Consider the following 27,792-nt stretch of genomic DNA (forward strand, 5'->3'; position numbering starts at 1 on the left):
GGTTTGTGGTTTCAGTTGTTGCCTTGACTGTCAAGATCCGCAATTATGAAGAACACATGCAGAAACATCGAAAGGTAAGCCTTGAGCATCGCTCACAGCTAAACACCAGCAACTGGGCCAGAGGAGTCTAAGAGGTAAAGGGCTCTGGGTCCTAAGAGTCAGCTTGAGATGCCAGGAGGCTACAGCACCAGAGTGCCCTCTCCTCAGGGAGGTAAACATTTCCTTTCTGCCTCCAGTAGAGAAGTGGAAGCCTTTCAGGGCTGTGCTGAATGTCACCAGTGGTCACAGTGTCTGGCACCTAGTGGATGCTCAGTAAATATTTGTTGAATGCATGAATAGGGTCAAATTGCTCTGGGTTCAAATCCAAGCGCTGCTACTTCCACTTAACTAGGTAGGCGATTCTGGGAAAGTTACTTTACATGTCTGAACCTCAGTTCTGTCTGTAAAATGGGAATCATAATATCTACTGACAGGATTGCAAGGACTATATAAAATAAAAGCAGCCAACATGATGCAAATACAGTATTTAGGCTTCTTCCTAAATATTTTACATGCATTAGCTTGTTTAATCCATCTTCCTGTCCCACTTCACAGAGGAATAATCTAGGCATGGAGAGGTTAAGTTATTCTCAAGGCACAGCACTAGGAAGTGAGTGCTAGGACTTCAAACTAAGGGGTCTGACTCCAGGGCCCATATTCTTAACCATTATGCCATATCTCAGCACAGTGTCGGGCACAGAGCTGCTGTAATTAGGCAGTTGCTAGTATTTTTAATAAACACACAGTTTGTGAATACAGACCGGTCCAGCTCCAGACTGGCATCTCAGTGTTCTCTGGAAGCTGGTTGAGCCTGTTCCTTGGAGGTCAGAGTTTTGTTCTAGAGTGTGGAACACCAGCCGCACTGCAGAATTTTCTCATGGAGCAGTACCTCGCTGTGGGTAGGGGTCTCCAAGAAGAGTGTACGTTCTTCCCTCCTCTCTACTCCATCTGAAAGTTTGCTGAGCTCTTGAGAGGCTGAGTGAGTAGTGTAGGGAAAGAGCATGAAATTTAGAGTGAGACGAGTATATCAATATTCAAGACCTGATAACATTGCTGACCCTTTATTTTCCCATCTGTAAAATAGGAATAACAATACCTACCTCAGAGTTGCACTAGTATTTGCAAGAGATTGTTGGGAGACTTCAGTGAGATGATGAAATTACTATCCTTTGTTACTATAAAGTGGCACACCACTTATTTATATAATACTGAAAGGGATACCAACCTTCTTACAGGACAAAGCTCTCAAGCGCTATCTGATGATGAGCATTGACCAGAGGCAAAAGATGCTCAAAAACCTCCGTAAGACCAACTACAGTGTCTTTGAGAAGACGTGCAAGGACCTGGGGATTGAGTACATCTTCCCCCCTATGTACCACCGAAAAGCCCACCGCCGCTGGGTGACCAAGAAGGCTTTGTGCATTCGGGTATGAGTCCAAATTGCTGCTTTGGTTGGTCCCGTTCTGGGACTGTGGTGGAAAGAGCAGAAGGGAGGGGTTGTCACTTTCTGATAAAGGCATGGAACTGGCGCCAAGGCCTTAACCCCATGGAGAAAGGCCATGTTGACCAGCTGGGGGAGTCGGTTCCCAGCCCATTTGCTCCCAGTCAGAGTTTTTACATAGAATTACAAAGTCTCTTTTTGTAATCTCCAGGTTTACCAGGAGGCTCAAAAGCTAAAGAAGCAAAAAAGGGCCTTAAAAGCAGCAGCAGCAGCCCAGAAACAACGCCTGATGAACCCAATAAGCTCTCCCAAAGCTGAACCAGAGGCAGTCAAGGAAAACCAATAAATTTTGTTGAAGTTTTATCTTTCTGTCTTGAAGAATAATAGAAGGTGGGGCTCTTTGTGGCCTGAGGAGTTCATTCATTCATTGTCATTCAGCTCTGGGATCCAAGGGTTGTCAGGCAGAGTCCCTGCCCTGGAACATCAGGCAGGACACTCACAGCACCTCACACATCACAACTCCCTGTCATCCAGGTGGTATTTCAGTGGAGGTGAGACCACAGCAGCAGAGGCAGCATGCTGGCTGGCTGCTGGGTGAGAAGGCCAGGGAAGTGTAGATGACTCTAGAAAGGTAGTTGGAGACAGTGGAGTGCCCTGAAGGCCGTCTATCAAATAGCAGGAAGCCGCTGAAGGGATATGTCACGTTGAAAGTGGTGTCTTCTGAAATTTAGCCTAGCAGCCAGTACGGCTGGAGGAGAGAAAGGAGCAGTAATATGGAGGACCTTAGCGATGCAGACAGAGAAATAGAGGAAAATAGAAATATTTTGGTGGAAAAAGCAGAACTTGGTGACTGATAATAGGGCCCATGGCGATAGAGTTGGAAGCCAAGGCTCAGGTGTCAAGTCTGAGTGGCTGGAAGGAAAGATGATCAGTAGGTTTTACAAATACTGAAATTTTACAGAAATGGTTGCTCATCAACTTAAAAATGTGCAGCAGATGAAGGAAAGGTGATCCTGGAAGGCAAGATGGGGGTGAAGGATGGGAAGCTGCTTAGCAGCTGGAAGGAGGGGTGCTTGGGGTCCCCAGCACAACCTCCAGGAGCGAGCAGACAGGATTGGGACATAGGCCAGTGGGGCTCCACTCCAAGTGGCATTAGGGAGGACATGCAAATAATTCGAGCACTTCTGGTCCTTGCCGCATCTAAAAGAAGAGTCAGTTACATTCGTGCTTTCATGGCACTTGACATGATCTCACTGATTCTTCAGCAACCCGGTGAGCTGGGTGTCCTTTCCAATTTAAGAAAAAGGAAGCTCCTTACTAAATGGTTAAATAGACTTGCCGGCCAATCTTAAATGGGGTAGGAGGGGCTGAGGGTGGGGTGGGCAAAGATGTTTTGATATAAACAAAACAAATGCACTTTGGGTGTGTTTCGGTATTTTTCTGGGGCTAGAGGGGTGGATTGGGATGTCCCTGTAGGTTAGTTCCAGAACGGGCTGTCTGTATATATTGTGGTAATAGGCATGTTTGACTCTTGTGAAGGGACATTAGTAGCTGCTGCAGGTCCTGTTTGGAACCCCATGTACAGTTCCCAGTTTTTTGTAAGTGTCAGTGCGGGAGGCATTTGACGCTTGTGTTTGTATCTCCTTTTTATGATTGCTGTACTGACCCATGTCTTTTTGGGGAGGGGTGAAAAGAGATTTGAAATAAAACTGTTTAGAAATTACTTCAAAAAAAAAGAAAAAGGAAGCTCCGCCTCTACATGGCTGCGCGGTCGCACCCTCGGCTCGGAGACTGCTCTAAAGATTCGCCTGGGTTGTCCTCGTTTTCGGGCACCTGCGCACGCGCCCGGGCTGGGTGAGGGTGTCCCGTTCCTCGGCGCCAGCCCCTGTCGCCCACCAGCCTGGCCCGGCCCTCGCCCCTCCGCGCAGCTGCCAAAGTCAAAACCAGCGCTCCCGCCAGGGGCCCGCCTCCGGCCCGGACCAATCCACCTCGTAGGTCTCGGGCACCCAGCCCAATAAGCGTCCTCCCCCGGGCGCCTCCCAACAAAGAGCCTGCTGATTGGCTAGTTTTGCCGTGCGCTGTGTCGCCCTAGCAACCAGGTTACGAAGACGCGGTGGTTGGGCCTTCAGGTCTCCAGCGACCCAGCTTTGGGTCTCTTCGCCAGCTCTCCGCGCTTTCGGCATCATGTCGGTGCGGGCGCTACCGCTGCTCTTCTTGAACTTGGGCGGGGAGATGCTTTACATCCTGGACCAGCGGCTGCGGGCCCAGAACATCCCCGGAGACAAGGCCCGCAGAGGTGAGAGACGCCCGGCCTGCTCAGCCAGCCCCCTTATAGACTGACCAATACCCCTGCACACTGCGCTCTTATAACCGGGGACCCTTCTCACGACGTCCACAGGCCCATCCAGTCAGGGCCACTCAGGAGCCAAATTCCCCAAAAGGTCTTTTCACAGCAGAGGGATTTAATACCCTCCTTGGATATTATTACGGTACCTCATGCACCCCTCCCCCAACTCCCTCCTCTCCTAATTGGCGAAGTGATTTCCCAATCTCTCTTGACAACCAGTCCCTCCCAAATACCTGGTGTTATTCTCTGTGCTAGTCCAAGCACCCTCTTTCCCCGCATGGACAGGTTCTGACTCTCCATTCCTCTGTGTGGTATCCTCCTTTTTAAACTGGAAGCCAATCTTACTAATTTCAGAAGCTATTTCTGGAAAGGTGAGGTCCTGAGATAACATAGATAAATTAGAAAACATAAGAAAAGTGTAGTTCTTTCCATCCCAATTGTTGGAAGAGAGTGTAATTGTGGAAATAATTATGTGACAGCTTCTAAAATGTAAAATCTGTCTCCCATATACACCCCATCTAATCCCCAGGACCACCCAGAATTCTCTGGCATCCTTTTTCTCTCCCTCTTTTCCTCCCTTCTCAACCAACAATTGCTTTCACCAACTTTCCTGGCATTACATATTATATTTCAAGGTAGAGGAAGAAAAGTTGATATAAAGGTAACTGACATGGTCACAATTAAAACATTTATTCCCTTCAACAGTATCTGTATGCTGAGTTGACGTTAAGCATACATATTCAGATATTCACCACTGGGTCTGTGCAATTGAGTCCAAGTCCATTCATAAAGAGAAAAAGAGCTCCCATAGCACACCCCTCCATCCATTTCATACCCTGCTGCCAGTGCGCTTTTTGACATGTAACTCTGTCCATAGTCCCTGCTACTTAAAACCCTTTGTCAGCTTTCCACTGCTGTCTGAGCAGAGGCCAAGTCCTTGGCAGGACATTTCAGGACCCTTCCTGATCTAATTTCTGTCCACCTCTGAAGTCCCACCTTCCACCACATACCAAACTGCCTGTGGGTCTCCATTCAAAGCATGTTCATTCCTGTTTCTATGCTAGTCATCTCCATTCTAACCCCCAATCTCCCACTTCTGTGCTAGGTAAGTCTCCTTTTGTCCTGCATTATTCTGCTTAAGATTCATTTCCTTTCCCACATGGGAAAGAGCCTGCACATACTCCCATAGCACCCATCCGTGTCCCTCTACCTTATCACTGACCATATTACCCTGTATTGGTCCATGTATGTGTCTCCCCCCACATGATTGTCTTACTCATCTTTGTACTCCAGCCCCTAGTATACATAGACCAGAATAAATTGGTGCTCAGTAAATGTTGAACTGATTCTTTAAATTCATTGTTTTTGTGTAACATTGCCACTTCTTCCTCTAGAACAGTGGTTCTCAACCTGTGGGTTGCAACCCCTTTGGGGGTCGAACAACCCTTTCACAGGGGTCACCTAAGACCATCGGAAAACACATATATAATTACATATTGTTTTGTGATTAATCACTATGCTTTAATTATGTTCAATTTGTAACAATGAAAATACATCCTGCATATCAGATATTTACATTACGATTCATAACAGTAGCAAAATTACAGTTATGAAGTAGCAACGAAAATAATTTTATGGTTGGGGGTCACCACAACATGAGGAACTGTATTAAAGGGTTGCAGCATTAGGAAGGTTGAGAACCACTGCTCTAGAAGGTTCCGTTTTCCTTGGCACCTATGTTGTGTGTTTTCATTTGGTTGAATGGCGTTAGTGAGCTGGCAGTCAGTTCTTAGATGGGCAGTCTACATCTTGGAAGGCGGTGTAAATTAGCAATTAAGAGCATGCTCTCTAGAGTCATACAGATATGGGTCCCAATTCCAGCTTTGCCATTTAACTAGTTGTACGACCTTAGAATGTAACCTCTATAAGCCTGTTTCTTTTTCCATAAAATGGGAATAATAATACATCCTATTAGCAAAGTCGTAAGGATTGAATGAGATAATGTATGTATTCAATATATTTAGCATAAGAAGTAGCAGATGTTGTCTTTCAAAAGGAGGTCTGGGCAAGACCTTGTGAATACTAGGGGACTGGCTTCTTTGTCTTCAGGAGATGTAGTCCTTAGGGGTTCGCTAGATATAGCTTAAGGGAGTGTCAGCCATCTTTGGTCATTCACATTCACAGACTGATTCCTTCCACAGTTGGGATGAGTGTCAGACGACACTGAGATGCTGAGTGGAGCATGATCCAGCCCTTCTGCACATTCACTGGAGGTAGTGCTTCTGATCAGTCTGGTTCAGTAATTGACTCTAAAAGCTAGAGGACATAGCTTCTTCATGACAACAACAACAAACATTTATTAAGCACTTACCATGAAGGGAGGACTTCCCTGAATACCTTAATCCCCACAACTATCCTATCATGAGGGTAATACTACTATCCCCATTTTACAGATGGGGAAACTAAGGCTAATTTGCCCAGGGTTACATAGCTGGTAAGAGGAAGAGTAAAGAATTTGAACCTAGGCCATCAGGCTCTAGAGCTCATACTCTTAGGCACTGCACAATACTTCCATATCTGGTGGTTACTGTACCAGAATCGTTGTGGGGGTTGGAAGGTCAGGAGGAAAGGGAGAGGTTTTGAAAAAAAATATATCCAATATACCAACTGATTTTTTAAAAGAAATGATAAAAAGTATCCTGGATGGCTGATGGGGACTTGTAGAAGATAGAGTGGAAAAGCAGGGTTGAGAGTTTGGGATTCAAAGTTGAGAAACACTCATCTATGCCACTATAGAGATGGTGTAGCTACAGGAAGCAGGAGCCACTGTGACAAATGCCTGTGCACGGAGACCTATAAACACCCGACACAGTAAACTAGTCTTCGTTGAAGCTTTGAATGGAAACCATGTTTCTTCTAGATGTTTCCATTATCTTACACAACTAAGTGGTCTCCTGGAGGCCATCCTGTTCCTACAGGACCAGTGCAGACAGTGCAGTCGTCCCCGCAACGCAGCCTCTGGCTTAGCATTCAACAGAAAGGAAGTGCTCTCTCTATGGAGCAACTTCTGAGTGTTGCCTATTGAAAGCTGTCCCACATTTTAAGCAATACTGAGAAAAATAAAACCTGCCTTTGCCTCATTCCCATCCTCTTAAAAATACTCATAAATAAGACCCTATTACCTTTTGTTTACATTCTTCATTTTACAGAAGGGGAAACTGAGGCATAGAGCCATTCATTGATTTTTCCAATACGTGAAGATCACATATTGGATCCAAATGGTTGAGGTTCTATTTTTATTTTTCTAGTTCCAATGGAACAGGCAGCTCTGGATAGCCTTGGGCATGCCTCCCACTCAAAATATAACTAAAGTGGGATTGTCACAAGCAAGTCTTCTGGAGAAATGATGGGAAAATAGGACATGATTTCACTTCCCCTGGATCTTCAAGTGGACAGGAGCCCGGAGCACACAGCACTGCAGAGACCTCTGCTGGAGCTGAGCTTCATTGCCTGCGGGAACGCCTCCTCCCCTGGGCATGCACTTGCCAGCTTCATTTCGGCAGCAGCCGTAGTCCCTGTCCCTGGGAGTAGATGAGCCCCTGGCAGCATCGTTGTTCCCTAACACACCTTCACGAGGGTCGAAACTCCACCTTTCTGAATTCCCACCAGCCTATTAGGCAAGACCACCTATAACATAAATGCCGCGGCAAGATAGCAGATGTGGGCATTATGCTACCGCAGCTGGTATCTGCTTTAAGAAGGCCTGACTCTTGGTGCTGCTTCCCCAGTGTTTTCTCTCCAAACACCTATGATGGTGAATTTTCCCAGAGGAGACTCATCTTACAAAGGGAGCCCTTTGCAGCCAGTTAGGGCTCAGCATGCCTGTGCTTCCAGACTGGTCTCTTAGGAACTATTGTTATTGTGCATTGAAGACACATATTTTTTTATTATAACTGCAGAAATTACCTTTGAAACAATCTAGTGGCAGATGTTTTCAAGGGGGACCATTAGTTATGTTTTTTTAAGTGTGGGTGTGTGTAGAATTCTGTTTATCTGGCAGTGGTTTTTCTAGATTGAAATCTCCCCAAAATATAAAGGGGGGGGAAAGTCATCTTTCATTCTTTATGGGTAGTGTCCAATGTCCTTCAGTAGAGAAAGAGGAACTAAAAGAGAAGCCAGCTAAGTGCTTGATATTTCATATTTCATCCCCACAACCCTATGAGGTAGGCTCCGTTATGATCCCATTTTACAGATGAAGAAACTGAGGTTAAACAAGTTGCTTGAAACTATATAGCTAGTAAATGATAGAGCCAGGTCTCAACCCACACAGGTTCTTAGCTCTTACAGATTTCTCTAGACAAGTACATTTTCCCTTATTTGCATTCCTTTTGACATCCCCTGATTGCTTTTGTCCTCAAGACTATTCTTTACAGTGGCCCCATCATTACTCCCCTCTTTTTACCTGGCAGTCACACATCTCTGTATAAAAAGTAAGTCAGAAACAAATAGACTTTTTTTTTCTTTTTAATTCATGTTTTCTAATTTGAGCAGTTCCGTCTGTGCTCTAGAAAGGGAAATCTTACTTTATAAAAAAATCAGGCTATACATAAAGGAAGTCCTTTGTCTACCTGTTCTTGGAATTACTCTTCCTCGTGGAAGTTAGTGTGTTTTGAAAGCCTTATTTTGAATAATATGTATTCTCGTGGCATTAGAGAGGATGACTTCTTGAGCCTTTCAAGACAAAGCCCAGGGTAGCTAGTCGATCTGAGTTTCCTCTCCTCCTAGGCCACTCTCTGTAAGTTAGAGCCTCTACGGCTTTTTGGGAGCGTCTTTATCCATCATCCCTTTAAAAGTTTCACATGGAAGGTAGAGTATTCACATTAGACATTGATGCAAACATGACAACGTTTCATAGACCAGATAGATCATTGGTATTTTTAAAGCCTCCTTGAAAATGATGTTTTTGCTTCATGAACTGGTGTTTTCTTTTTGTATGCTTCGTGTAGATGAATGGACAGAGGTGGACAGAAAACGAGGTATGCTATCTCTGGGTTGCATGTATTCAGTCTGCATCCACAGTTCAGCCAGTCCTCTATCAATTGGGTTTAAAGTGGGACCACTCTAAATATCTATATCATAAAAGGCCTGTGGCCGTCACGCCATAACGGCGTCACGACCAAACTAGCAAACCGACCTGGATCAGGGCGTAGGAAGTGGTGCTGGCAGGCCAACCTCATGGCCCCTACCCCCTGCCAGCCTGTCCCTGATAGGCTCTCCCACCATGATCAAGAGCGGGGTGGCTGGCCAAACGCCCCCTCCCTTCCCCCCAGCCAGCCCCACCCCCAATCAGCCCTCCCCACCATGATAGGCCTGCAGACCCTCCCCCTGGCCAGCCTCTCCTGATCATACCCCACCACCCCAGTAGGGGGCGGGCTGACGGGCCAACCTGCTGCAGCCCCCGATGGCCCCCACCAGCCTGATGGGCCTGCAGCCCCTCCCCCTGGCCGGCCCCGCCCCCTGTGGGCCCCCATCACCCTGATCAGGGGCAGGGCCAGCCAGCCCACCTCCCACAGCCCCACCCCATGGCCAGCCCCGCCCCCAATCGGCTCCCCAACCCCAATCGGGGGTGGGGCCCACCGGCCAATCACCCATGGCCCCTTCCCCCAGCCGGCCCGGCCCTGATTACCCAATCAGGGTGGGCTGGCTGGCCAACCTCCCATCAGGCCCAGCCCCGATCCTCCCTGATTGGGGCTGGGCCAGCTGGACCCCACCTGTGCATGAATTTGTGCACTGGGCCTCTAGTTTTAAAGAAAATAGCCATGAGTTTCTCTTTAGCTAAGACATTGGCTATACTATATTTGAACCTCTTGTGGAAAAACAGCATGTAAGATAAAAACCAAGCAAACTTAGGCACAAGGCCATATTGCACCTGAGGTACTTTTTTCTCTCTTCATCTTCTAAGCTTTGTGGGGACCTCTGGGGCAGTAGTTACACTTCTGGGTAGGTTGTCCTGTAGTGTAGTCCTTAAAGCAATTCTGTGATGGTATCATGTTACCAAAGAATTGTGGTTCAACATGAGTGACCTTCCTTGAACCATTCTCCTTAGCACACAGACATATCTGTTGAGCAACTGAGGAAAATGGAAGCATGTGGCTGCATGGCTGCCAGGGTTGTGGGCAGGAGGCATGATATCATGCATGCAGTATGGCCCTCTCATGCCAGATCTTCAGTTTCTCCTTCACCTACAACCAGCAGCAAACCTGAAAAAGTTGCCAGTTCCTCAGAGCAAAGCCTTAGCCTTTCTCCTCTTTAAGTGTCATGAGTAGCTCTCATCATTTGGCATTTGGGTGCAATTTATGCATGTCATCAGCCATCGTCCTCAGTATTTTAAATGCTCTCACCACACCAAGTATGCTGAGGAGATAACATAAAAGATGTAAGAGGAAGGGAAGTTGAATCAAACAGCCCCATTCTAATTTCAACTCCAGCACTAGCTGTGTGACCTTGGACTTTAACCTCTCTATAAGACTCAGTTTTCCTCCTTGATAGAATAAGGATAATAATCCAGAGTTGTCTTGGGGGGGTGTTAAATGAGATAATGCATGGAAGGTTCTAAGCCCAGTGCCTGGGACATGGTAAGAATTTGAAGCATTGTAACCATCCAGAAGTAATAGCTTCTCTCTTTTACCCTAGGTTCCAAATTGCATGTTCCCATAAACAACAGAGGTTTCAATTAACAGGGGTGTATTAAATACTCAGGCCAGGCTCAAAGAAAAGCCCAATAGGAGTGCTTGATATGCTTTTATTATATTTCACAACCATCTTTGGCCACTTCTCTTGAGCAGTTTTTGCCCACCTCTTGATGGGTGGCAGAATTCCAGATGGGAAGTGTGGGTTTTGAGGGCTTTTTGTATACATAACTGAATCACTGGAGTCAGTGTTAACTTAAGCATTCCAAAATAATGAGCAGGAACGAACTTCATAATCTGACCTCAGGATGCACCTGTGAAGTCACTTCACTCCCTGGCCTTAGTCTTTTCCTGATGGAGCCTGGCGCCCAGAACGTTCCTGCCTCATGCGACTGCTCAACACTCACTGAAATAGACTGACAGGTGTGGTCAGACCCATCTCTCAGGTTTAACTGAAATAGGACCAGGACTGGTTCTCCAGATGAAGGACCAGAGCACCTGGTGTTTATCTCAGTGTCTGGTACGTAGTAGGCCTGCCTCATCCAAGTGCGAGGTGAAAAGCTGTGAGATGTAGGCTTGTTCCCCATATTCTTTTGTGGCCCCCACATTCTTTCCAAAGAATTGTATGAGAGGGGCGACCCTGGGTTCTGGGGCTCAACCATAGAACTGCCCTTTTCTCCTTGGGGACATATGTGGTCACTGCTCTGCCCACAGGGAGCGGGCCTGCTGTGCTCTCTCTCCAACCACTGAACTTCCTGGGCATTCCTGTGCAAACAGCCGTGGTGACATACGGCTTATTCCCTTCCCAGAGGGAAAGGCCTCGTTTTGCTTTTTACTTTACTAGAGTGGCCAGCAGTCTCCTTGCGACTTTCTTTCTTCTAGCACTGACTTATTTGGGGGGAAGCTGTTTTCCTGGACCCTGCTAAGAGCTGAAAGACAGAAACGCTCAGCACCGAGGCGAATGGCAGCGGTCTATAGCATTAACACCGTCAGAGCGGGTGTGATTCTTTGAGTTCTTCCTCTTTGGACCTCCTCCCTGGCCTACAGGAATCTGTGGAAAGTTCAGACTCTCTCCTTGAGGCCTTAGGTGTGGCTTTTCAGTAGCACCTGTTTCCTTGCCCATTCTGTGTTTCATATAGGCTGCAGGAAGGAAAAGGTTAGGAAACCCAGTTACCGCAGTCCTTGCTTGTTTAGGTCAAAGGTATAAGGCTATGCATGAGGCACGTCCGGGAGAGTTATGTCTCCAAGCTGTCCGCACTGGGGACAGGTTAGCGTGCATTAGGGCAAGCTGTGGTGGGTTGGAATGGTCGGATGTGAGGGATGCCCTGTTTGGAGTGGAGTCGGTTCTTCCTCAGGAATAGGAAGGAGTCCAGCATAAAGTCCAAGGGCAAGTGTGAGTTCAACACGTCAGTAAGAAGTGTTAGTTCTTCTGTGTCAAGGTCCTTTTCCCCTCTCCCCTTCCTCCCCTCTCTGTAGCTCTTCCATTAAGATTTAAATACATATGGAATTGTATACCCGAAACCTATATAATGTTATCAACCGATGTTACCCCAATAAATTCAAAAATAAAAAAATAAAGATTTAAATACAACCAGCCCTGAGCTTCCCCTGCCCACCCCCCAAAAATGCTCTTGGACCTGCTTAAAAATGCCGGCCTGGGCCTTCAGGGTACTCCGATCAATTACTTAACGGTAGAGAGGGGGCCTGAAGTCTCGACCTCAATGCTCACCTTGCCTTCACTCGCTTAGATTTATGGCCACAGCCAATGCCTGGTGTGTCCTTTTGTGGCAAAAGAAAGAGGCATTTGTATCTTTCAGCAACAATCACTCGTGATTAATAATTGATTTTGTGTAATTATTTTAAGTAACCAGTTTTCTTTCAAATTTTAATTACTATGAATGTATATTTTTTTAGGCAAGAATATACATGGTTTAATTAAGAATAATCTGTGTTCATCCATCCTTGTTTCTATTTCTTGTACCAGAGGGTTTTCCTGGCCCTCAACTAATGATATTAGAGTAGCAAAAATGTCTTAATGAATGAGTGAATGAAGGACTAGATTTATAGACACTTTGGTTTGCACACATCTTAGGACCTTTTATTCTCACTAGATGAAAGTTTTCCATTTGAGCAATAGTCTGAGACATAGCACTACAGTGTAATATCAACATTATAAATCAAATGTAAAAATTAAGACATTCTAAAATGGTACTGATCTGAAGTACATGTCTTGTAGAAATATTAGAAACATTTTAATTTCTAACCAGTGGGTAGACTTGTCAATTTCCATAAAATATTTTACCAAAAATAGTCAACTTACCATTATTGGTCCCATTTTTATAAAATGTAATTTTAAGTAAAATGTTATAGATTTGCTAAACAAACAAGAGTGATGCTGTTTCTCATGTTAAGGAAGAGATCTAACCTAAAATGTTTATAGGAACATTTTTTAAAGAAAGAAGAAACATTTCTCCTATCACCAAGTGAGAGAAGTATGTAAAAGTGATTTGTAACCTCTCACGACACATTTGTACATTGTTACATGTATGTTAGCCCTGAGATGGCCTCATGGGGCTCTCTGGACCCCGCCTTCGATTGGAACATCTGTGAGGTTTCTCCCCAGGGAACAGATCTCACCAAGCACATCAGCACCCCACTCTGCGTAGGCTGGCTCCTCCATCACATTTGTACAGAGAGCATCTCCTGCATTAAGCTTCCTCCAGGACCCTGCTTAGCTGTATACTCTCTCTTGTCTCTACAGTTCTTCATGACATCATCTTAACCATGTTCAATAAAAGCTTTATAGAGGAATTGTTAAAACCCCAAGAGCTCTACTCCAAGAAGGCCCTCAGGACCATCTATGACCGCCTGGCTCATGCCTCCATCATGAAACTGAACCAGGCCAGCATGGATAAGGTGAGCAAACAGTTGCCTCTAGCCCCTTGATTGCATGTCGTGTATCTTTGGTGGATGATTGTAGACTGGAATCAAATGAGATGATGTAAGCAATGATGCCTTGTAAAAAAATGGCCTTGTAAATATTAGTTGTTGAGTTTCGGAGTTGGAAAGGACCTCAGACATCATCCACACCAGTCCCTCTATTGTTTATGTCACTCCACCTGCCCAGAGAGATGGTCTTCATGCCCATATTTATGAACACCTTAGCCCAACCCTAAAGACTTTAAATCTGCTTCATTCTTGAATCTCAGCTCTGACAACCAGGAAGTTTTTGAAGCAAATTCAAAACTGCTCAGCCTTTACTTATAACAGGGACATATATATCTTTTGGGGGAACAAATTATTAGGGCACTTTGATTTTTTTAAGTTAAGTCCATACATTTTTAAAATGTGTTTTTATTGATTGAGAGAGAGACAAACATCAATGTGAGAGTGAAACATCGATTGGCTGCCTCCCGCACAAACCCCAGCCTGGGATTGAGCCAAGCCTACATAGATTGGGGTTGACAACCTGGGCATGTGCCCAGACCAGGAATCGAACCAGCAATCTTTTGATGCATGGACGACGCTCCAACTGACTGAGCCACCCAGCCAGGACAAAAACCCTTTATTCGTTGATGTCTTTTCCACAGCTAGTTTTGTAATATCTTTTGCCATTTTTAAATTAAGGTATAATTTATATGACATATAATTCACCCTTTCATAGTGTACAATTCAGTGGTTTTTAGTATACTCATAAAGTTGTATCACCATCACCACTATCTAATTAGAGAACATTTCCATCAGTCAGTAGTAATGTCCTTTGTTTCATTTCTGTGATTCTTATCTACTGTTTTTCAACTCTTCATTTCATTGATTTTGGCTCCAAACTTTCTTTTCCATCCTTCTCCTTGGTTTGAATTTAGTTTGACCTTCTTTTTGTAGTTTTTTTTTTTAATATATTTTATTGATTTTTTACAGAGAGGAAGGGAGAGAGATAGAGAGCCAGAAACATCGATGAGAGAGAAACATCGATCAGCTGCCTCCTGCACATCTCCTACTGGGGATGTGCCCACAACCCAGGTACATGCCCTTGACCGGAATCGCAGACGCTCTATCCACTGAGCCAAACCGGTTTCGGCAAGTTTCTTAAGGTGAAAGGCTAGGTGTTGATTGGGGAAATGCAGGCATCCACTGCTGTAAATTTCCCTCTGAGCACTTCTTTAGCTGCATTCGAGACTGTTTTTTTAAAAAATATATATTTTTACTGATTTTAGAGAGGAAGGGAGAGGGAGAGAGATAGAAACATCAACGGTTAGAGAGACTCATTGATTGGCTGCCTCCTGCATGCCCCCCACTGGGGATCGAGCCCACAACCCGGGCATGTGCCCTGACTGGGAATCGAACCCCGGGACCCTTCAGTCCGCAGGCTGACTCTCTATCCACTGAGCCACACCAGCTAGGGCTCGAGACTATTTTTTATGGATGCGAAAACTCAGGCTCAGAGAGATGAGAAGACTTCACCAGGCCCGTTCACCTAGTCAGTGGCAATGGAGAGCTTATTTTAGGGATTTTGGTCTCCAACTCCAGCACCCAGTCCAGGGCCCCCGAGCTGCCAATATTGTTTCAAACATGTTCCATCAGCAATAAGCCGACCAGAAATCCTGGTTTGCCCAGGAATGTCCTGGTCTAACCCTGTTGTTTTGGCTTAATTATTAATATCACCCCCCTTTTACTCTCAAAAGTATCTTGGTTTGCTCAGCTGGTGTGGCTCAGTTGGTTGAGCGTCATCCCATACAATGAGAGGTCACCAGTTCGATTCCCAGGTTGCAGGCTCGATCCTCAGTACGGGATATGCAGGAGGCAGCCAATCGATAATTCTCTCTCATCGATGTTTCTGTCCCTCTCGCTCCCTCTCACTTCCTCTCTCTATAAAGTTAATAAAAACATATATATTTTTTAAAGTATCTTGGTTTGAGGGATAACTGATATAGTCACTGAGCTGTATGATATACCCAGTACTGGTTTTCAGTAAACGCTTGACTGCTTCATTGTGCGAAGGTTCTGACATCTGCTTTCATGATCCCATGTATTTTGTCCGTGTATGGGTTGGCAGCTCTATGACCTGATGACTATGGCTTTGAAATATCAAGTACTGCTGTGTCCCCGACCCAAGGATGTGCTGCTGGTCACTTTCAACCATTTAGACACCATCAAGGGATTAATCCAAGACAACCCAGCCCTCCTGCATCTGGTGGATGAGACTCTCCGGCAGCTGATTGAAGTAAGACACCATCAGTTTATCACCTCGGAGCCCCACACTTGCTCTCATTCCTCTGTTAAGAACGGAAAGATTCTATGGCAGAGAGAACAGGATGAGGAATGGCAAAACCTGCCACTCTCCCCGAAAACCCTCAAAATCTCCAAGTATCCATTTTGATCACACAAGAGGCACGATCATCTTCGGACCTCTTAACTGTTGCCTTCGAAATTGGGAAAGCAATGATCCAGAGCCTGGCATTTTCTCCTAACTTTTCGGAAAGGGGTTGGTGGTGGATGTTCTGCTAAATCTTGGGGAACGGCTTCTCTGGGTCTGTGGGGGACAGGAGAGGTGGGGTGCCCTGCTCGGTGTGGCGTGCTGGGGTCCGTGAGGGGGCAGTGCTGGCTCTCCTGCCGCCCTTCTTGCCCCAGCAGCCGAGTCCTCGCCTTGCTATGGCTCCCATCCCTGAGCACCCACCTCCCCCTACCTGTCTGCACTTCTCACCTCACTTCTGAAAGTGAATTGCTTCTTGCTGCTTTGCCTCTGCAGGTATACGGGGGCCTCTCTGCGGGGGAGTTCCAGCTGATCCGGCAGACGCTCCTCACCTTCTTCCAGGACCTGCACATCCGGGTGAGTGACGGCAGGCCCAGGAGCACCCTGCCACTGCTGTCCTAGGGAAATGGGGTGCCACGCAGTCAGGCAGACAAGGGCTGAGCTTGCCCAGTTAGTAGTGTCCTCATTGTTTGGCTCCATAAATGATCAACTTTTTTTTTTTATCTTTTTTTAAAAATATAATTTTTATTGTTGAAAGTATTACATATGTCTCCTTTTTCCCCCCCATTGACTCCCTCCAGCCCATCCCCACCCCAGGACCTCAGGCCCACTGTCTGTGTCCATGGGCCATGCATATACGCATACAAGGACCTTGGTTGATTACCTCCCACCCTCCCCGCCTTCCCTCCAAGATTCCGCACTCTGTTCCATGTTTTGAGTCTCTGGATCCACTCCATTCATCAGTTCATTTTGTTACTTAGATTCCACATATGAGTGAGATTATGTGATACTTGTCTTTCTCTTACTGACTTATTTCACTTAGCACGGTGGTCGGCAAACTGCGGCTCACGAGCCACATGCAGCTTTTTGGCCCCTTGAGTGTGGCTCTTCCACAAAATACCACGTGCGGGTGCACATACAGTGCGATTGAAACTTCGTGGCCCATGCGCAGAAGTCGGTTTTCGGCCTGGGCGAGTCTATTTTGAAGAAGTACTGTTGGTATTTGGCTCTGTTGACAATGAGTTTGCCGACCACTGACTTAGCACGATACTCTCCAGGTCCCTCCATTGCTGTCTCAAATGATCAACTTTCTGATAGCAAATCTCAGCAGTTTTTAAATGGACCAAGGAAGACAGTGAGACTGCCACTCCTCCCATTACCTGTGTTCCTTGGTGTCTTCCCTTCTCCAGAGGACATGTGCTCTCAGGGCCACCAGCCTGATCTGAATCGCACAGCCTCCCCCAGACCTCTCGTCTCGGGGACCCTCCAGTCCCTGAGGCTGTGCGAGGCTGCCCTCCTCCAGGAAGCTCTCGCCTTCCCTGGTGTCGGGCACCACGCCATCCTGGCCTTCCCTGACCCTTTCCATCTCTGCGCCTCTCACCCCTTCCTCTCCCTCTTCCTGTCTCCAAACCTTCTCCCCTCCACCCGCCCCCTGCTCTTTAGGAATCGCTTCCCTCCCCACTTTCCAGCTCTTTCACCCCACCCTTGCCCCAGCCCTGCCATCTAGACCAGCATCTCCACCTGAAACTCCCCACGAGGATGCCCACCCGTGCCTGCAATTTCGTGTCTGTACCTAAACTCACCTCCATGGACTGGGAAAGACAAATAGATTTCAGCTCTGAGGCCAATTTTATTATTAATCCTCATGAAAAGTTATATTTGCTATGGGTGGAGCAATAATAAGCACCCATATAAATTAAGATCTCTAATAGTCATTGATTAAAATAAAAATATGAAAGTACAAATATGATTAAGTTTTGCATTGCTTTAAACTATTGAAAACTCTGCATCATGTTATCAAGACTGTGCATGCTTGGGCGTTATTTTATGCGTTGTAGTAACATAGCAGCCATAATGACTTCTCAAGTCTGACAAGATCAAATTAATTATAATGAAAAGACATTCCTAATAATAAGGCTATAACAAAATGATTAAAATATATTAAACCACAAAATATATTAAGCTTTACTTGCTAAAATGGGCACGCAGTAAAATATCAGAACATTCATTAAGAGAAATAGGACTTCCACCTCCTGGCAGAATTCAGCCACTGATTTGTAGCATTTGGCTGGTTTTCCAAGTCTGAATGGTATTCGGCTCAGCTGCAATTTGTGATTGCCTATGCCCTATACAGATTGTCTCTGTTTTCAGCCGTCTTGATAGTTTTTAGATTTGCTAGCAAAACCAACCAACTAAACAAAGAAAACACAGCTCTGACTAACATTTCCTTGTTCATTGTTTAACCAAAACTCCTCATCTGATAACCAAAGCTTTCTGCAATATCACGAGTCACTGGAGTGCTCTGACGCGGCCCAGGCCCTGCCTTGCTCTGCCCTCAGGCCTGGCCAGAGACCACTTCCATTTGGAATCCTGAGCAACCCCTCTCAGCCCTCCAGAACTCCTCCAGAGCTGCCTCCTACAGGGCGGGCCCCTCAGGTCCCCCACCCTCTCCCACTCTCCTTCCCATTCACACATCCTTCCACCGTGCACTTTCCTTGTGTTCTTTCCATTGCTTCCGTTGTTGGAAAATATCATCGCCTCGTCCTGGAATGTTCCTTATGCCTCCACTCCACTATCCACTCCTCTTGGAAATGTTTCATGCCTGGAAAACCAGTCTAACAAATATTTCCTAAGTGCCTACTCTATGCCAGCACTGTTTTCAGTGTTGGAGGTAAGTGAGCAAGGAGGCGGCCCTGCCTTAAGGGGGTTCTCTGCTGCGGGAAGAGACAGGGAGGACAAGTCAATAATATTCTGGTTCTGACCACTTCTAGGAAGACGGCAACGCAGGATAAAGTTATAGAGGGCAACTGGGATGGGAGGTCGCCCAGTAGAGCGTTCTGTTGTGACGGGAAAGTCCTCTATCCCTGTTGTGCAGTATGGTTGCCTTTAGCCGCACGTGGCTGGTGTGACTGAGAAACCGAATTTTCAATTTCATTTAATTTTAATTTTAATAGCCACACTTGACTAGTCGTTACTATACTGGATAGCACATCCTTAGATGATAGAGTCCATTACAGCCTTTCTGAGAACAGCCTTTTTTAAAAATATATTTGTATTGATTTCAGAAAGGAAAGGAGAGGCAGAGAGAGATAGAAACATCAATGATGAGAGAGAATCATTGATTGGCTGCCTCTTGCACGCCCCCCACTGGAGACGGAGCCAACAACCCTGGCATGTGCCCTGGAGCAGAATCGAACCTGTTACCCTTCAGTCCACAGGCCGATGCTCTATCCACTGACCCAAACCAACTAGGGCTGAGAACCAACATTTTAATTGAGACTGTGACTAACAACAGAGATCTCAGGAAAGGGCATCGAAATGGAAGTGACAGCAAGTACGAAGGCCCTTGGATGGGAAAAAGCATAAAGTGTTCCTTGGACAAGGAGAAAGCCAATCTGAACGAAGCTTGTCGAGGCCGGAATGATGGTCCAAGTTTACAGCCTGTGCAGCATGGGCCTGGCTAATCATAGCAGGTGCCAGTTATACACAAACTGGTCCCTACAGTTGACTTACCTTTAGACCCCAGTAAGGAGTTTATTCTAAGAGTGAAGAAAAGATTTGAAGCATTTTAGGGTGATCTGATTCGTGTTCTGGAAGATGAGCTATATGAGATCAGGGCAGAGGTAAGACAGCAGTTGGAAAACTGTTGCGAAATTAGGTAAAAAAAGAAAGTTCTTGGATTGGGTGCTACCAGTAAAGACAGTGAGACATGTTCACATTCAGGATATACCTTCAGAGCAAGATGAATAAGACTTACTAAGAGATTAGATGTGTATAGGGGGGATAAATTGTAATAGAGACTTGATCTGGAGTGGTGAACACACAATACAGTGTAGAGATGATGTGTAGTAGAATTGTGCACCTGAAACCTGTATAATTTTGTTAACCAACGCCACCCTGATAAATTCAATAAAGGCTGAGAGAGAAAGAGAGAGAGAGAGAGAGAGAGAGAGAGAGAGAGAGGGAGAGAGAGAAATGAGAGGAAGAAGAATAAAGAACGAATACTAAGTTTTTGTCCTGAGCAACTGTGGTGCCCATTAGGCATCCAAGTAACAATATCAAATAGGCAGTCGGTTATGCTGCAAGCAGTTGAGTATGGCTGGAGCATGGGGTTCACGGAGGAGCATGGCTGTGGAGAAGATCGGGGGCCGACTGGAAGGTGTATAACTTACCAAAAACCCGGAGCCGGGGAGTGGCCCAGCTAAGATGTACTCTAGGCAGCCCACCGTCAGAGCCTAAACTGGCAGCTTACAATTCTTGTCACTTTGCATTTTCACTGCCTGGCATACAACATCCTTGATGATATTACAAATATAAAGGACTTATTTCACACATAAGGAAGCTAAGATCCAACAGAACTGCTACAATGTTTATGGGATTTAGTCTGACCAAGACCTCAATACAGAGCGCACAAACCCAGGAGTAGACATAAGCATATATGGTGTTTTCAGGCACATAAAGGACCTTCAACCCATTGCCGGCAGGTCTCCCTCTCCAGCCTCTTGTCACCAATCCTGCCCGGGCTAAGAGTTTGTGCTCCAGAGTCAGATACACAAGGGCCGGCTTGCATCCTCCGCTCTGGCCCTGTGAGCTGGCTGGCCTTGAGCGAGTGTCTTAATCTCTGAGCTGCCGATGCCTCACCTGTGAAGTGGAGATAGTGAGGTTCTTACAGCACTGTCCGGTTATAGCCTTTCTGAGAACAGACTTTATGGAAAGGTAACAGGGGACCAAGGAATGGGTGTGGCATTTGGAGTCAGCTTTGGTTTCGAATCCTTGCCCTGTCTCTTATTGTTCTCTTTGGGCAAGTCACTTTACTCTGTGACCCACGGCTTTCTCATCTTTAAAACGGGGGTAAGCCAGACTGTGTGGCTCAGTGGTTGACCATTGGCCCATGCACCAAGAGGTCACTGGTCCGACTCCCAGTCAGGGCACATGCCCAGGTTGTGGGTTGTGGGTTGTGGGCTTGATCCCCAGGGGCGTGGGGATGTAAGAGGCAGCCGATCAGTGTTTCTCTCTCATCGATGTTTCTATCTCTATCTCTCCCTTCTCTCTCTAAAAATCAATGGAAACATATTTTAAAATAATAATTGCTAAAAAGGGAGGGAGGGAGTAATGCACCTCACCTAGATTTTCTGTGAGGCTCAAAAGGAGTTTTGTTTGTAAAAAACACTGTTCTGCAGATGTTAGCTATGGTGAGTTTTCCTCTTATTGTTATAACTCACTAGGTAACATTCCCAACCCACTGCACACTTTCCATCCTCACAGTGCTCACGTCTATGAAAATCTACCAGGAAAAATGATAATAAGTGTTGCTGTTTTTTTCAGGTGTCCCTATTTCTAAAGGACAAAGTCCAGAATTCTAATGGTCGCTTTGTGTTGCCAGTGTCTGGGCCTGTTCCCTGGGGCATTGAAGTTCCTGGACTCATCAGGTGAATTCTCAACAATAATGGTCAGACCAGGGTTTGGGGCTCCGGGAAGCCAGTGTGTGGGCCTCCACACAGAATGCAGCTCGGTGGGCCCTTCCCTTCCTCAGGAAAGCACAGGAGTTAGGAGGTCAGGTGCTAGTCCCAGCTCTGCCACTTGGCGGACACTCACGGCAAACCACCCCCTCCTCCGGCATTCATTTCCTCATCTGTTAAATGGGCTCATCCTTTGTCTTCCCAGACTGAGGATGAATAAGATAATGATGCTCTCAAATGCTTACATAGCACCTGGCACATAACAGGCACTCAATAAATATTGTTGCATCAATATTATTACCACCACCAGCACCTTTATCTTGAAAGGGCTCATGAATTCCTTTTTGTCCCACAGTACAAAGAATAAAGACGCCTCCAGGACTACCCAGGCTTGGAGAACATTCCATCATGTCATACTTTGTATTGCAGAATGTTCGACAACAAAGGCGAAGAAGTGAGGCGGGTGGAATTCCCGCACGGTGGAAACTATGTCGCTGCGCCAAAGGAAGGTTCTTTTGAAGTTTATGGAGACCGAGTCCTGAAACTAGGAACGAATATGTAAGCAAATCCTCCCTCCCTGAGTGAGTTCAAGTCCAAGGGAGTCACCTCATTTAGAAAGCCAGCTTGACTTCGACCGTGAAATCCTGCTGACACCTGCAGTGGTTTCCCCTCAGACACAATGCATGCCGCGCCCCCCACCTCCACAGGGCACCTAAGATTTCCAGACATCAGGTCACTCTACAGGTTTAAAAGATAAATAATTTTAAGTCCTGGCTGGTTTGGCTCAGTGGATAGAGCATCAGCCTGCGGACTGAAGGGTCCCGGGTTTGATTCTGGTCAAGGGCACATGCCCAGGTTGCATGCTCAATCCCCAATAGGGGACATGCAGGAGGCAGCCGATCAATGATTCTCATCAGTGATGTTTCTCTCTCTTCTCTCTCTCTCTCTCTTTCTCTCTCTCTCTCTCTCTCTCTCTCTCTCTCCCTCCCCTTTCCTCTCTGAAATCAATAAAAAATATATTTTTTAAAAAGATAAATAATTTTAAGTGGCCCTGGAGATTCAGAAAGGCGAGGTACTTCCACACAGCTTCCCAGGTATTTTTCTTCAGGGGAAAAAGTAAAATTTGAGCAGTTGACAAACACTTACTTGTATGTTTAACTCCCAGCACCTTTCTGGATGCTTTTAAACATCTCAGAACAAAAGCCGCGAGCTAGCCCAGCTGGCGTGGCTCAGTGATTCAGCATCCACTTAGGGACCAGGAGGTCACAGTTTGTTTGTTTGTTTTGTTTTGTTTTATTGCTTAAAGTATTACAAAGAGTATTACATATGTCTCCTTTTTTCCCCCGCCCTTGATAATCCCCTGACCTCCCCTACCCCCCAGTGTCTTATGTCCATTGGTTATGCTTATATGCATGCATACAAGTTTGATTCCCGGTCAGGGCACACGCCTGGGTTGCTGGCTCAATCCCCAGTGTGTGGCGTGCAGGAGGCAGCCGATCAATGATTCTCTCTCATCATGGATGTTTCTATCTCTCTCCCTTCCTCTCTGAAATCAATAAAAATGTTATTTAAAAAAAAAAAGCCATGAGCTATACTTAGGTGTTAGAAGGACGTCAGTTTAAGGGGCTAAACAACGTTTTCACAGTTTTCTGTTGACAACCAGGTACAGTGTGAACCGGCCTGTGGAAACCCATACATCTGGAACATCAAAGAACTTAGCTTCACAGACACAGGTGAGCCTCTGCCTCCTGTATTTATCTTCTGAGCTTACTTCTAGATACAAAAGTCCAGATGGGGAGAAGGGTGGGAACTCTGGATTTCAAAGCTAGCCAACATTTCCCTCATTGTTCGCAATCTTAAGTACTCAGGTTTTTAATTGTAGTTTCCCATGGAGACCTCCAGTGATCTGACTAATTAGGTAATTTTAGGCTTGGTTCAATCACCATAATTAAGTGGGAACCACACAGCAGGGCATGTGAAATTAGCACCAAACCAGTGCCATCAGGTCCGGGGCCGCTGACCTCAGCACCTTATCATTAAAACGTCCCTTTTCAGTGCTCCCCTTATTGTGCTAGCTAAGCTCAACATGGGGTTTTAGGTTCTCTGGATTCCATCTATACAAACTCTCACTTAACTAACTGCCAGCTAGCCACAGGACAAATCGTGGAATATTCCGTTACTCGGAAAACATTCGTTGAACTGCTTCTATGGGCTGGGTACCCAGGGACACAAGCTGGCTTAGATGGGGTCTCACCCTGAAGGGGCTCATATAGTTGGGAAGACAGCGATAGAACAAACAACTTTCACACAGGGGAGGTTCTGAACGAAGTGCCGTGTGTTCTGTCCAGCGGGCTGGGAGCAGGGGACTGAATCAGGAAAGCTGTTCAGGGGGTGACATTCAAATGGAGCTCTGGAGAGGATAAGGTACTCAGCAGGCTGAAGGAGAAATGGGGGTGCAGACCCAGGTGACAGTTTGGGCAAAGGCGCCAAGGGGCAGGAGAGCATAGTGTTTGGGGGAGCAGGGAGGCAGCACCTCTCCCCCATGACTAGGTCACGGCCTAATTGAGGCAGGTGGCCAGAGGTTCGGCTGTACAGGGACACCGTTCGGGGCCTGATTAGGAAGGAGCGTAAACAATTTGGACTTTGCCCTTTAGGCAGGAGACGGAGGGGTTTATTTCAAGCAAGGAAGAGGTGAGAAGAGAACTGTGTTTTAGATAACTGGCGGCAGAGTGACCGAAGAGGCCGAGCAGGGGAAGGCCGGGTTAGAGAGCCATGTTAGAAGGTGAAGGTGGAAGTGGGCAAGACGCAGGGTGTGTTCACCATGGTCACCACCAGAGGGCAGTGTGGTCGCTCCTACGCAGTGAGTGCCCTGGGACCGGGAGCCCTCAGTGTGAGGGAACCAAACTGCCTGAAGAGGAAGCAGTGTTCTTCAAGGAGGGAGGTAGTTTGAGGACAATGGGTCCCTGGGGCCTTCCACTCATCCTGAAAGTGTGAAGGTCTCTGGTTTGCTGCCCTGCTAGAGTCCCTCTGCTTCTGACGCAGACTGTTTCTCTGTTGGTTAAGCCTGTTTTCTATGCTTTATTTGGACCCAGTTCTTCCCAGAAATAATTTAAATAGTTATTGCTTTGCCTGGGTTTGTGATACCACCCTGGGTCTCTGGGTCTCTGGGTCTCAGCAGGAAACATGATCACTTTCATGTGGCTAAAAATCATGACATTTTTTCTGCAGCAAAGCATTGCTCCAAACCCTCTTGCTAAAGAAGAGCTGAATTTCTTGGCCAAGCTGATGGGAGGAATGGAGATTAAGAAAACCAGTGGCCCTGAGCCAGGATTCCGGTTGAATCTCTTTACCACCGACGAAGAGGAAGAGTATGTTTTAAATCTGTTTCTTTAAAGACCTATAGAAAAATCCCGAGTGTGCTAAGCCAAAAAGGTGACCACCATAACCAGCGACACTTATAAATACACGTGTAAAGACCACAGATGACTGCCAGCCAATTCAATAACCTGGTTAAGAAGAGTCCCCCGTGTGAAACAGCCTGAACTCGCTGGATTCGTTCACAGCACACCTGAACAAGAAGTATTAGAAGTCAAGATAATCAAATCAAGGAACGTCTGTTTAGAAGCCAGAGGAGGGAGGTCAAAGAATGATATCTTTGAGATTAGATAGCCTCCCCAAAACCAGTAGCAGTAGTAACTGACTGAGATTTATAGTGCTTGACGGTTTACAGAGCACTTTTGCATTCATTACCTCATGTGATCCTCCTCACAACCAAATATTTGGGGGTGGGAGTGCCTTCTATTTCCCTATCCATTGAACTGCCTTCTTTTGTTCATGTCTGTGTGGCAGGTACTGGGTAAGTGCTGGGAACACAAAGATGGAGCGTGTGACCGAGGGCCTGCCCTCAGGAGCTCCCCGCGTAGCAGGAGAATGAATGTGTCCATAGGTCATGTCAGTGCCCGGTCATAAATGTGCTAATGGAGGACACAGTGGTTACTTGCGCTGGCAGATTGAAAGAGTTGGCATCTGAGCTGGGTCTTGGAATGTGCCAAGCAGAGGAAGGGGGAAGCATTCTTGGCAGAGTTTAGTACGTGCAAAGGCACAGAGACAAAAGAATGTGACTTTCTGGAGTGCGGGGGGCATTGGTTGGGCATGGAGGAAACAAAGTTGAAGGGAAATGGCAGGAGAGGAGGCAGAAAAGAAATAGGTTGCCCAGTTGTCAAGGGCCAGTTTGTCATGCTGGCAGGGAGAGAACGCTAACCTTTGACCTATTTCTCTCCCATCTCATGCAGACAAGCAGCGCTAACCAGGCCAGAGGAGTTATCCCATGAAGTTGTCAACATACAAGCTACTCAGGTGTGTCCAGGGGACTCCGTGTCAAATCTTATTCCCCTCCTCATCCTGTAATAACTTTGACCTTCCAAGGCCATACCTTCTCTCTGATCCAGTGGTTCTCAACCTGTGGGTCGCGACCCCTTTCGCGGTCGAACGACCCTTTCACAGGGGTCGCCTAAGACCATCCTGCATATCAGATATTTACATTACAATTCATAACAGAAGCAACATTACAGTTATGAAGTAACAATGAAAATAATTTTATGGTTGGATCACAACATGAAGAACTGTATTTAAAGGGCCAGAAGGTTGAGAACCACTGCTCTAATCAGTATGATGAGCTGAAATGCATCACAGTGGTGGGATAAAAATGAAATACCAACTGCATGTCTCGTTTCTCGAACAGGACCAGCAAAGGAACCAAGAGCTGGCTCGGATCATGGGGGAGTTTGAGGTCATGGACCAGCCAAGGTGGAGTGCCAGCAAGGGGGATGATTTGCTGGCCATGATGGACGAGTTATAGCTGTGCGGACCAGGCACACCCCTCGCTGTGGGAGAGGCTGCCTGGTGCGGACCCTGGGGGATGCAGAAGGATGCCGCTCGTTCTCTGCTGAGTGAAGAAGCCATTACCTCTTGTTCCCGTTCGTGTTGGGACGGACTGCTCCAGTCTCTCAGGAAGCACACTCCCCAGAAGGCACACATACACATCTACTCCCATTTCCTTCTGCTTTGATGACAACCCTCCAAAGCATCCTGGGCCACAGGTTCAAGCCTCGGAGTTGGTAAGGGGCGCTTCCATCCCTGCTTTCCTGTGGGGCCTACAGCTCACAGATGCCTGCGAATCGTCACCAAACTTCAGAGCTTTCTGGGATGGCTCCTGCCTTGTGAGTCTGAAATAAGTGGAAAAGGCAGTTGCCTCACGCAATTGGGGCCCAGTTTAGACAGCCCTCCTCTCCCTGGCACCCTGGGAGCTGTAACCTCAGAGGCAGGGGAAGCAAGGCCGTGTGACGGGAGCACGCAGCCGGGTCCCCCGCAGAGCACGTGGGCACCTGCAGTTCGCTGCACAGCTCTCCATCCCTGCATGGTGGGGGCTTCTCCCTCATGGAGACGCGCACCAAGGAAAGAGTGCTTCATCCCCAGAGCCTTCCGCGGCCACCTAGTGCCCTTGCCTTCTAAACACCCAGCACGGTGCGCCAGGACACCGTCTCCTCTGCCGCTCCACCCGGGCCAAACAGAGCCTTAAGCTGGATTCATGGGAGGCGCACGTGGTGAGTCATTTTACCTTCCGTGTCCCAGATGCGCTGCTTCCCTGGCACGATGCCAAGTGTAGTTGAGCTATCAGACCAGGGTTGCCTTCCCTGTTCCAGGAAGGCCTGGGACTGAGTAACTGGTGGGCTCAGGGCCACCTCATGTCCAGAGGTCCAGGCCCAGTCAGCCCTGTGGAAGGAACCTCCAGGACGGCAGAGGGCAGGAGGAAACGGAGCTGCGTCGGTCATCGCCTGAGATTGGACCGACCACAGGGAACGCACCCTGGCAAGAGGGGAGGCAAACACTTCTGGAATCTGAGGGCCCGGGAAGCTGTCCCTTAGCTTGCCACGGCATAGTGTTTGATCGCAGACAGGTAAATCACCAAATAAATGTAATTTGCCACCTTCCCGTGAAGTTACACTGCCTTGCCTACAAAGACGCCCCCAAAAGGTCCTTTGGGGAGGAGAGACGTTTGCTGTAAAACGCCTGTTACAGGCTTGCAAACTGCCTTCTCCTTTAGTCTCTTCCAAGCAATCCGGGTGCCAGAGGTAAGGGAAGGTTCTGTCCAGTTCTGGGTCTGGCTCCGCCGCGCTGCCACAAACCTGGACTTCACTGTCGGCTCTGAGCAGGTCCCAGGACCTTGGAGGTTGCCACCAGCTGCTGAGAGGCAACAGCCTCCTCCCTCCACCTACTCCAGAGCAATGCCGAGGGTTTCAAATGTATCTGTCCTCTCGGTAAATAAACAAGATACGGATCTCTGGTAA

The 27,792-nt window shown here is 47.0% G+C and overlaps 3 protein-coding genes across 6 annotated transcripts in view; 2 read left to right on the plus strand and 1 right to left on the minus strand.

Moving 5' to 3' along the window:
* MRPS15 (mitochondrial ribosomal protein S15) overlaps positions 1–1,843 on the plus strand; it is a 6,463-nt gene extending 4,620 nt beyond the window's left edge. For all 3 annotated transcript variants that reach the window (XM_014460420.2, XM_023758497.1, XM_006094141.3), the window contains exons 6-8: positions 16–74; positions 1,275–1,466; positions 1,692–1,843. In XM_014460420.2, the coding sequence (XP_014315906.1) occupies positions 16–74; positions 1,275–1,466; positions 1,692–1,826 (386 nt within the window). In that variant the 3' untranslated portion in view covers positions 1,827–1,843. The remainder of the gene's footprint in view (positions 1–15; positions 75–1,274; positions 1,467–1,691) is intronic.
* A 143-nt stretch (positions 1,844–1,986) lies between these two features.
* Positions 1,987–27,792, plus strand: OSCP1 (organic solute carrier partner 1). Its single transcript, XM_006094143.3, has 10 exons — positions 1,987–3,776; positions 13,278–13,432; positions 15,570–15,737; positions 16,263–16,343; positions 21,312–21,415; positions 21,875–22,003; positions 23,109–23,178; positions 24,674–24,813; positions 25,738–25,801; positions 26,187–27,792. The coding sequence occupies exons 1-10, from the start codon at positions 3,665–3,667 to the stop codon at positions 26,301–26,303; spliced, it is 1,140 nt and encodes a 379-aa protein (XP_006094205.1). The 5' UTR covers positions 1,987–3,664; the 3' UTR covers positions 26,304–27,792.
* LOC111827100 overlaps positions 26,558–27,792 on the minus strand; it is a 39,096-nt gene continuing 37,861 nt past the window's right edge. For both annotated transcript variants that reach the window (XR_002830592.1, XM_023758495.1), the window contains one exon: positions 26,558–26,670. The gene's annotated coding sequence lies outside the window, so the exon portion shown is untranslated. The remainder of the gene's footprint in view (positions 26,671–27,792) is intronic.

This window comes from Myotis lucifugus, unplaced genomic scaffold, assembly GCF_000147115.1.
Source record: "Myotis lucifugus unplaced genomic scaffold, Myoluc2.0 scaffold_131, whole genome shotgun sequence".
Classification (NCBI taxonomy): domain Eukaryota; kingdom Metazoa; phylum Chordata; class Mammalia; order Chiroptera; family Vespertilionidae; genus Myotis; species Myotis lucifugus.

Coding starts and splice junctions, on each gene's coding strand:
- OSCP1 (XM_006094143.3), top strand. CDS start 3,665: ATGTCGGTGCGGGCGCTACCGCTGCTCTTCTTGAACTTGGGCGGGGAG. Junction 21,416..21,874: donor GAAGTTCCTGGACTCATCAG/GTGAATTCTCAA, acceptor TTTGTATTGCAG/AATGTTCGACAACAAAGGCG. Junction 24,814..25,737: donor ACCACCGACGAAGAGGAAGA/GTATGTTTTAAA, acceptor CATCTCATGCAG/ACAAGCAGCGCTAACCAGGC.